Below are 11,711 nucleotides of genomic sequence, written 5' to 3'. Positions count from 1 at the left end.
TAAAAAAGGCGCTATTCCAGAATCAATATAGGGGCAATCAGGTACACATACACACACACACACACACACGCACGTATATATATATATATATATATATATATATATATATATATATATTTATATATATATACCTATATGTGTGTGTGTATGTATGTGTGTGTGTATGATAAAGGTCATCATTATGTAGGTGAATAATTTAGATAATGTGTATGTTCTACATATTATGATATATACATGTGTACGCATAATATCATGTAACAATACATTGATGTATCAAATTGAATTACTATGGACAGCAAATATTTCTTCATCTTATAAGAGTTCGCCGCGGACCTCAGTAACATCGAGAAGAGATTGCACAAAAATATACAACTTGACGGACTTGTCACACATGCTGATTTCCTCGACCATAGGAAACGTGTCAAGGTGTTCGTCGTGAAGTTCACTTTGAAAGTTATGTTACATGCTGTACACACTCAAATAATATCATCATGCCGCTGACTACGCCATTAAATCATAAGAATCACAGCTTCATAAAATCGCTAAAGGAAGAGTGAGACCAATGATAATGGATTCGCTAATACGTGTCACATTTGTACATCTGAGTAAGTAAAATGTATCACAAGCAAGAGTTCGGTATACCCTTTCTTGAATTATAGGCATTAGCAGAGTGAGCACTGACACGATACAGCCACTTATCAAAATGACAAATCAAGAGTGGGTGAAATCACTATCCAGAAATTGAAATATTAATATTTTGACGATATCCCAAGTTTTCACATCATATTTTAAATGTTGTGAAATAAGAAGTACGTTTATGTCTGATGCACATTATTTTTGAATTAATAACGAGGCGACTATTTTCATGAGTTGGTAAAAGAAGGGGAAACAAAAGAAATAAATGGGAATTCCTGCATTTGGTGGAAAAGTGAAAGGAGAGTGGGACGTTTTTTCTTTGCTCTCGTCTAATGTCACTCGTTACGATCAATTCAGATTAGCTGAAATTAACTTTAATTCACAGTTTCAACCGTCGATTTTAGCAGTGAATTTAATGTACTATACCACAATATCTGCCGTGCAAATGCAAAGACTGTTGACAATTCGTTCACGATTGCATTTCTCAACGGGGTAATATATTCACTAAATTATGCACTGTAGTGATATTGACTCAACATGCGAAACAGACAAAGTTAAATGACCAATAAAAACACTTGTGAAAGAAACGACAAAGGATTCCATTAAGCTAGCTATCATCAAAATCCTTGAGCAAGGACACAAAATGTTGTCTTCCGTGTTCTCGGTGGATGAACAAGCTGATAAGACACCATGCTACCATGTGGTATTAAAGCATTGTATTGTTCGTAGTGTTGGATCAATGTAACTTCACTAAAATCTGAAAACGCAAACGTTCATTTTTGCTGTTGTTGTTGTTGTAATCTGGCGTCATTTTACCACACAGTAAACACACACTTACGGTTTTTATGAGTTTGCACAGACGTGATGAAGAAGCAAACAAAAAAACATCTAAACATTAAAGTTTCGTATCGCTTATATTTGGTGCCCAAGTTACCCGTTTTAGTGATTATCAAACATTGCAATCTGTTAAAAATGAACACACACACATCAAACATACAGTGATCTACTTTTACTTTGTGATGCAAAATAATCTACAAAAATCAGATACATACTCCTCTTTCTTTCTAGCTCCCACAATCTCGGTTTATACACAGAAGATTTTGTCCTATATATTACGTTCGTAGTTAATTATTTGACGTAAACTACCGAACGAGAGAGCATCACGGTAGTCAATGCATCACATTTCAACAAAATAATATGGCTAATCGTTACTCTTCAATCTTCCCCCTCCCAGTTGGATCATAATCGAGACTCAGTTACATTTGAAAAAAAAGCAAACTGACCAGTTTTTGATAATTGGTCACATTGCGTTAATTTGTGTTTTACTCGAAATCAAAGGATGCAGACACTGACAAAATAGTGACAATTTCAAGACTAATCTGTATTAAGTGAACGTGGACTGAATAGTGAACACTAGAAAGCCTATTGTGATTATTATTTACAGTTTACTCGCTTCAGATCATCTCAACCCGACGTCGATGATTTGTATACAAAATACAGCTTTCTCTCTCCAAATAAGAAATTAAACGATCTGTACATCTGCCATCGTCCTTCCGCATACCAAGTATTCAGTCTGTCTGTGATGTGCAGTGCAAATCGAGTGCAAATCCAGTGTATCCCCTTCGAAAGAAAGTTACATTTCCAAGATCAATCACAATATGTTGTTCAGTTGCATCGTCCAGGTCGTGACGTCAGCGCATGCGTGCAAGAATCTCCGTGCCAAGGTGAGCGGCATTTTAGAGTAACGCTTCCATTGTTATTATGATGACTGCAATCGTTGCTCCGCATCCATGAGTGGTTGACAGTGCGTTCTATGTGGTGCCTTGCTCACAGTCCATGAGTTGTTCCACATCAGTAGTAGATGTCGAGTGTATAGCGATCTCCGGGATATTACTCGAGAAGTGCGTGTTTGCCTCGGTGTCGCCTTCGTGTACACCCAGATCGGCCCTTTCGTGGGAAGTGGTGTCGTTGGCTGACTTCCAGGCTGGACTTGTTGATTCGCCGACACTGAGGTGGATCAGCTCGGGGTTTGTTTCCGGCGCCCTCGTCTGAGCTCCGGTTGGCGTGCCTGTTTCCGTGTCGTGTGACGTTTCGCTGACCACTCTGACGGCATTTTCATCTGGGTCATTGCTACGGCAGACAGCTCCAGTGTTTAAAAGCATGCCACTGGGGCCATTTTGCTTCTGGTATTCCTGTTCATCGTTTCCTATGAGGGGCGTCTCACATTCATTGTCCTCCTTGGTAATGCCGTCTGTATCAGATGACTTCTCCGGCGGCTCTTCGTCGAGAAATTTGTGCAGCAGTCGCTCCGCTCTCTGCTTCCTCTCTGCATCCGGTCCTGGCTGATTCGGTCTTGATGCCACTGGCTTTCTGTTGTTATTGTTGGAGTTGTTTCCAGACTTGGACAGCTTCGTCATTCCAATGTGGTCCTCGTCCTGGTCTGACACGGCGGAGAACTGTGTGCTCTCGCGACGCACGAAGCGGTTGTAGCCGCGCTTAGCGTGAGTGCTGCGCTCCGGAGCCACCTCAGTCTGCGAGACTGCCGTGACACTCCGGCGCTCACCGTGATGTCTGCTCGGTGCCACCAAGTCCCGGTATTGCGGGCAACAGATGGTGAGGATTTCCCAGAAGCCGCTGCGGAAGGCCTGGCTCATGAGGGCGTAGATGACAGGATTCATGAACGAGTTGGCGAAAGCCAGGAGGTGTATCAGTAGCAGCGAGAACATGTAATTGCGCTTATGAAGGAGGTGGGAAAAGTTGGCCGTGACACTGACGATGAAAAACGGACACCAGCACAGGAAAAAGCACAGGACTACGACGAGCACCATTTTCGCCACCTGCAAAGAACGAAGAAAAGCGTTTCATGGGTCAGAGATTGAGGAAATAGATTTCACTTCTCTTTTCTCTTCTTTAGAAGAAACGATGAATGTGATAATGAAATACAGTCTTGCGATGAAAATCATTTTAATCACGTCACTTGTGGCATGACCAATTTTTAATGCTTTACGAACAAATTCGTGCTGACCCTGGTGACACGATAGTCCCATTGTAGAGATCTTCAAAAAGTAACAAGAAGCAGGAAAGGACAGGACGGGTTTTGCGGCTTGAAACGAGGCTAATACACCGTGCGGAGCTTACTTGTCCGACCTGAAGAACGAATCCCCGGGGCAAACACTGAACAACCCGTTCCCGCGACTAAAAATGCAGTTCGGCCAGAAATGTAACGCTCGTTCCGATGAATGAGCTTGAACGTAATCATCTTCATAGATATCGAGTTACGATTTCGCATAATACCCCCGCAGAGAGGGGAATACGAAGGATCAGCGAGACAAATCTGTCCAACTTCTAAATGCATTGAAGGACATGCCGTTGAATTCGTTTGCGGTCTTTTGTCAACACTTTCCTCATAAAAGTGGAAACATTACTCTATGTAGGCGGAAGAGAGAAACGATTGAAAATAACTCTTAGATGATATTAGCCAGTCAAACGAAAGAAAGATTTCTGGGACGTCTGTCATGCATATTCATCTGAAATGACAAGTATAATCATGCCGTTTAACAACATCGACAAAGAATAACTAAACAACTACACAAACTTCACACTCTGTAGACGAGTGTTCATGTAGGATATTACTACATCTCTTGACGAAACCGAATATTTTTCGACCCCATACTGTTGTCCCATAAAAAAACAAAATATATTTAAAATTTAACAGTGCTACTCGACTCTCGGATTGACATTTACATTTTGAAATCCAGAATCTGGAAATCTGGAATATGGAACGCACCACTTGGAAACTTTATATATATAGATCAGGAAGGCATTGTCGCGTCTGAAAGGATACAAAATGACAACAAATAAGCATTAATCAAAATATGATCATAGAACGTCAGCAAGCCATTCATCATGTGTAAATGAGTCGTCCTTCTTACTAATCTCTCGCGTCACAACATGACGTGTTTTGTGCAAAAGATATCATTGATTTCACGTTTTTTAAGATAGTGTCTTTCATCATTCTCCTCTGAGACATGCCAAATGCCATCCTTTCCCTTGAAGAAGTTCCTTGCCTACAAAAGGCAGAAAATTATTCGAACCATAACATTTTGAGCATGGCATACAGTAAGCAATTTGATACAAACTAAGACGTCTCGGCCACCGAGAGCTCCGCTTCGAGGTCTCTGCAGGTTTTGTGTGGTAATCGACTCAGGTTTGAGAGATATATGGCCCAAATTCTTAGTGAGTGTGCGATGTAGCTCACATTATCTGATTTGTGTCTTTCAGTTTTAAAGATTTCATACAACGCAGCAGTTTCCTGCGATTACTTTTTGAGTATTTCCTAAATTCCTATTCGACGAAGTGAGTTCATATAAAGGTCTCTCTTCATTGTTGTTGTTGTTGTTGTTTGTTTTGTTTTTTTAGTGTGTGTGTGTGTGTGTGTGTGTGTGTGCGCTAGAGTCTTGGTTGCCTCTTCATTCCCTCCGAAAAGTCGTTATCAAAAGTTTACAGTTCTGGATGTGCCAATATCACATACTCCTGGGTAAATCCTCCGTTTCCTCCTTCATTTTGCCATTTCCAAAACTTCCCGTCGCATTTTGATCACTTACCAGCGGCTGAAGGTGGTAAATAGCCACTTACCCATCATTTCCAAAATAGAAGCTATGGTCGTACAACGCGAAGCGCTCAGCTAGATAATCACCAGTTTATCGTTAGAGAGGCGACAGAGCGCCAAATTTCAAGTCATTACCAATCGACGATCAAGCATCTTTGCCACATAATCCGTAATAAACTCCTCTTTCTCAAATGACACGCAAATGACCGTATTTGGAAGGCTTTCTCTTATCCAGCCCGACAACACCGGATTCAAGCGAAGGGATTGGTAACAGTGATAAGAAATTAGTTGGCATCTTGCCGCGCAAAGGATACTTATCATCAACTGTTGTTATGTCAGCACTATATCTTCCCGTTTCTCCTTCTTATGAATGAAATATACAAATATATATATATATATATTATCATATATATATATATATATATCATATATATATATATATATATATATATATATATATATATATATATATATGTACCGTTTCACTTCTGTGAGCGGACACATTTGAGAGTTACGAACTTTAAATCTTTCCCGACAGAAAGATACGATATACGGTCACCCCGAAAGGGTTCGTTACTCAGGGTGACTTAAAAGTGCATTTACGACAGCCTGGGCCATCATAGCAGATTCTAGCCTGACCTTATCATCTTAAATCGAATCCGTAATATTTCTCTGACTGTATTGCACGTTCTCGCAAATTGTGGGCCTATGACCTTTTCTAAAAGTGCCGCGACAGCGTACAGCTTGCGCTGATCGATCCATGACAGAAATACATGTCAATTCAAAACCCTCTCGGTCACCCAAATTTTACACAGTAAATGCATAGAGACATGTTTACTACACAGACGGACCGTAACAAGGATAGACTGAGTTGAGTGAAGCGATGGCTAGTCGTCCGAATAAAATATTGAAGACTTGAAAAAAAACAAAACAGAAATCGCTTGACACAATGATGATCCTACACTTCCAAACTGCTCCACTACACAACAAAGAGCATTGCTTGATTCGTTACAATTCGGGTCTTGGGATGACCTCTAACCTTGCAAATTAGCATACTTTTCTTGAGCTACAGTTATATGATGCTACCAAAGATCCCAGATCTTTTTTTTTTCCCTCACAGGTAATTGTTTTTTTAAAGTGAAGTCCATCTCACAATGTTCCTATAGGAGAAGATGGTATAAATCCATGGACTTCGATCCAAACAGATATATCCAATTATAGTCTACGAGTCAGTACTTATACGACAATGTCACATACACGCACTCACGCGTCCAAATACAAGCACACACACACACACACACACACACACACAAACGCACACGTGTATAATTGTATTTGCTTTCCACTATTATGCAATAAGTAGAAAAGAATATCATCATCCCTCAGAGTACCGCTTCTTAGAGCTTGTAGCTTAATTCATCCGGCCATTATGTACGTGAAGTCTATAGTCTTCGCTATAGTAATCTTGATGTTCTTTTTTTAATTTCATCCAAGTTTCGGAAGGAAGTGAGAAAGATACAGAAAGTGAAAATGAGAACAAGCGGAAGAGAGAGAAAGAGGGGGGACATATGGGATTAGACGCATGGGCTAATGCCATGCAATTGGGGTGAATAAAGCCGCGAGGCAAAAGCGTTTGACGATTGACAACGTCTCCATGGCGAAAATGACTGCACTTGAACTTTCTCGATTTCTCCGTAGTGATACACCTTCGGGGCAGGTGATTCAACAAAGCCAGTCTGCCGCTCCCAGGTGACTCGTGGGGTGGGGCATTTGCCGGCTCCTCTCCATGGAGAAAATCCACAGGAAATGTGAACAGTTCTTCCGTCTGAAACGTTTTTTTTTTCCATGTTGATTATCCTTCTTAAGACTCTACGAGGGACCGAAATTTGGCTTGACACTACCATTGATTACCAATGCGTCGTCTGGTCACTCGAACACATTTTCTAGGCCCGAGAAAGGTCTCATGGCATGTGCACGTGCACTAATTTACGCACGGGATGATCGTTAATTGGATAAAAGGTTTGAACACCTGTTGCGAATGCCCAAAGTGAAAGCGCGCGCAAGCAGCATTATGCCAGTTAACGGGGCATAATGTCTTCAGTCAATTCTGAACCACAATAATTACATTCTTTCAAAAACGATGTTTGTTTAAATTCATGAAATTCTTCCGTCGGGATGCTTTCATTGCAACTGATTGATAAATAGCCCTGCATCGACGTAAATATTTTTTTGTTTTTGTTTTTAGAACATGACAACTGTTATGAGTATGTCCAATAACCTTGGTGCCCACACACTTTCAGTTAATAAAACGTTGTTTGTTTGTTTTTTCAACATGACAACTGTTATGAGTTTGTCCATTAACCTTGGTGCCTCGTTCTTTTAAGTAAAGAATGTCACTGGTCGTGCGTTGATGGTTAGACAACCAACATACATTGTACTTGAAAATGCGACAGTGTAATAGGCTCTCCCTCGTTAACATCTCAATGTTACGATTCAAGCTTTATTTCCGGTTTGAATTCCAGTTTGAGCAGTAGAAATGCTCAAACTAATTACCAAGTATATACCTAACCTACTCAGTTGAATTCTTTTTTCAATTACCCAATTGTACCTGGATCAGAACAGCTGACCATAATGGCGCTTCTCAATATTATATTCTTTATTCGCTGCATTAAAAGGTTTGACGTTCGGATACCTGACTCTCTTTCATCCCATATACTGTACATAAACACCCACTCCAAAGAAATGAAGTCCTTTGCGTGCCGGGGAGAGTATCAGTCTATTATGTCCAAATGATCCATTATACAAGTTTACCTCTCAATGGCCTTCACTTTCTCTTTTTCACACAACACACATTAAACTTCATTCCCCATGTCTAATTTTCCCCGAGAGAATCGCAGTCAAGCTCTTTGTATCCGTCACCTTGAATATTCTAACCTTCTGAGGGGAATAGAGATTCCATACTTTCCTGAAGTGTTAGCAAAATAAAAGTGGAGTTGGAAGAAGATATAATCATTGTGACGACAGTGATTGGAGAGTCCCATGTCGAAAGAGTCTACTTCCTTCGAGTATGATGGATTTCAAATCGCCCGGTTCTTACTCAAAATCGTTCCCCAGAAGCCGCACAACAGATGGACCCCCGAATTCGGAGCACTTAACTCTTGCAACCAAATGACAGCTTTATTGTGTGGATGATTTGTACCCCTGAAGTAATTTGTAATCGGAAGAAAAACGAGGGTTATTTTCGGCTTTTCTCCCGGACGCCGCTGCGTGTCGACGGGGCACGTCCTGTTTACTTACGCACCGGCAATGTGCAGCTTACAGCTCGGTGGCAATCCTTCACACTCGGTGGCTGGTGTGGCGTCCCAAAGCCACGATCGTCGATTTTTTGCAATCCCACTTGACATATCAATTACCTCAAAATTGAACGTTTTTCTTGTTCTACTACGTGAATGCATGTCGCCTACCATGGGCTAGACTTCACTATTAGGAGGCGCATCAACACCGTGATTCGCTGTAACTATTGTACTGTTGCCTAGTCTTGAAATTTGCGAATAGACACTACAATTTCCTTGCTTTGTTTAACGATGTCAGTACCACTTGTAATTCAAACGTTTGTGACCTCTATATCATTTAAAAGCAATGGGAAAAAAGGGCGAAATTTCACCGAGTACCAATTCTTTTTTCCCCTGTCTCTTTTCCCAGCCCTACAGCAGATTACGTTGACAGCAAAGACTGTTGTCATCCTTTTTCAAACAAATTTTCACTGGCAACAGGCATCGCAATTTCTTTCCTTAAACTGGATGAAAGACATTTGTTACATTCGCAATACAACTCACATTTTCCACAAATGCGTCAGGCTATCAGCAAGGGTTATTTCATAACATTGTAAACCCAGTTTGCCGAGGACACTGAAAATTGACACCTCGAGACTCGAATTCGAACTTACTTTGCTGCACGTTCACAAAAGAGTTATTCTTTAGATGGTGAAATACTAGTATGCAACAGAACGGAGAGTGTCATGTTTAGCTCTATCTGGCATGTTTGACTCTCACTGATAATAATGACAACTTTGTTGTTGTTGTTGTTGTTGTTGTTGTTGTTGTTTTTTGGGGGGTCGTCGTTGTTCTTGTTGTTGCTGTTTTAACGAAAAGCATCCAAACGCCACCTCCCCCACTTCTGTACACTCGCTTTAGATATTCTTTCAATAGTTCACAACCGCGATGACAAACATTACCAATACACAAATTTAACCTGTAATGTCATTGTGAGAAAATCCCTACATTTCTTTCGTTCTTTCCTTCCTTTTTTCTTTTTTCCCCTTTTCTCTTTCAATGAAATTGTTGGTGTATGATATGCGTGGCGAAGGGGGGGGGGGGGGAGGGGGGATCAACATCTCGACAGGAAGGGGACAGTAAACCGACACCGATCGATGCCAGAACACGGGCGACAGGGTCCGTCCTCGGTTCCGCCCGTCGGACGCCGTGAATAAACCGAGGCATCCCTTGCACATCGACGTCGTGGTTTTCACCCCGGTCGGTCGTGCATTCTGACAGACCCTCTGTGAGAGGCATGGGAATCACGTGATTGTGGTATGGGGGAAACAGTTTGATCTATTGATTGTACTTTACCGATCGCAAAGGCTTCGTGCTGATGCTGTTTACTATAGTGTGAGCCTTAAAGCATACCATTGGATAATCTGTTTTTTTTTTAATGATATTACCTAATTGACATTATCAGAAAGACAAATTACTTGAGCTGACTTGAATCGACTCCAACTTAAATCTCTACGCATTCTTCAATTTATATAGGGGTAAAATACGAATTGCATAGATAATTGATTTCATTGGACGGAAGTAAGGCGTAATCTCACGTAAGCTCTGATAATGAGGCCCTCGAAGAAAAAAAAAAAGCAATCTAAAGCGTGTTACGCACGGAACAAAACTGTCGGTTTACAGGTAAACCGTTGCATATTTATACACCATGAGTTGAGGAAATCTAATTCATTTCCTAATGAAACATGCCTCCCTTACTTTTATTTCACACCTCTCGAAAGAAAAAATGCAACAATTTCTTTGGCTTTTGCTCAGTTTGGTTTCATCGTCGATACTTTTGCGTGGTATGAAAATGATAAGAATGATCACTACAATAATGGAAATGGCACAATTGATGATACACGAGTAATAATTGAACGATTATTTTTATGATAATACTACTGGTAATGATAATGGTACATGAAATGATAATGGTATTTCCAGAAGTGTCAGCTTTCTTCATGTCAACCGGTATGGCCAATCAAGACACGTAAAGACTGGACAGCTTTTTTTAATCTTTTTTTTTAAATAAAAGAATTACAAGGAATAGTGTGACTAGGCAGGCAGTGTGATCTTCCATATTCAGCTTCCATATGAAACCAGCGCACCTGTCAATCGGCGCATGCGCACTATCCTTACCCATTTTTCTGCTTGACACGGGAGTTTTATCGCAGCAACCGTAATGGGGGGAAACACAAGAAGTGGAGGTTTGAAAACACTGAGTGCATCTTCCAGGTTGAAGATGCTATCCTCCAAACTTCCTCCTCCTGAATGATTCTCGAACAGTCTCCCACGAATGCTCACCTGATGTGAAAATATGCCCGTCACGTAGCCACGTGTCTCAGTCGATGACCCCTTCGGGTATGCCATCGTGCACCTCTATGGAAACTGTTCGACACTTTTCCTTCAGTATTTGATTACGCTCTTGAACCCCTTACAACATGTTTCTTGTGCATGGAGAGTATCAGCGTGTGAATTGCCGGACTCAAGTTTGTAAATGTCCTGCAGTGCCCTGAAGGTGGCTATAATGTTCGGCACACCTCTGGTGGATGTCATTCGCGGGTTCTTCGTGGTCGTGGATGTAATCTTTTCTCCCTTGGATTTTGCAAGGAGTCATTCTGCACTTCGTTTTCTTTCTGTAATTCCTTTGTTTCTTATACGAAGAGACTCTTTATCAAATAATTTTTGTAACAAGTTTGCCAATAGGAATCACAATATAGTCATGATAGATGCACTGTCTGTTGATGTGGTTTTTTTTTTTTGCCTCTTATTGTCGAATGCACACTACACAAGGGGCATAAGCATAATGTCTATACATATCATTGTGAAATATATAATTACGCATATCTTATTAGTGCATTGGTTCATGCTTATACATACACAGATTATGCTGTAGAACTATCATTATTATTCCTACACACAGAGAAATTACGGTTCTAATTTGCACCCTAGAGGGTGCATATCGTTGTAACACCAGCGGCTCCATTTAGGGTTCTATTTTTGGGGGTGCTTATTTAGCACCCTATATCTAACACCATATATGGTGCATATTTGCACCCCTCCATTGGGTTCCCTTTCTGCACCCAATAGGGTTCATATCGTTGTAACACCAGCGGCTCCATTTAGGGTTCTACTTTTGGGGGTGCTTATTTAGC

At 40.9% G+C, this 11,711-nt stretch overlaps 1 protein-coding gene across 1 annotated transcript in view; it reads right to left on the bottom strand.

Annotated features, from left to right (window-relative positions):
• Positions 1-2,447: 2,447 nt before the first annotated feature.
• The window catches only part of LOC139723907 (uncharacterized), a 46,914-nt gene continuing 37,650 nt past the window's right edge, over positions 2,448-11,711 (bottom strand). Inside the window, exon 3 of the mRNA XM_071635111.1 lies at positions 2,448-3,473. Coding sequence (XP_071491212.1) covers positions 2,448-3,473 — 1,026 coding nt within the window. The remainder of the gene's footprint in view (positions 3,474-11,711) is intronic.

This window comes from Diadema antillarum, unplaced genomic scaffold, assembly GCF_040938485.1.
Source record: "Diadema antillarum isolate AM-2024a unplaced genomic scaffold, OU_Dant_1.0 scf00000202, whole genome shotgun sequence".
Taxonomy (NCBI): domain Eukaryota; kingdom Metazoa; phylum Echinodermata; class Echinoidea; order Diadematoida; family Diadematidae; genus Diadema; species Diadema antillarum.
This window is presented reverse-complemented; position numbering and strand designations above follow the sequence as displayed.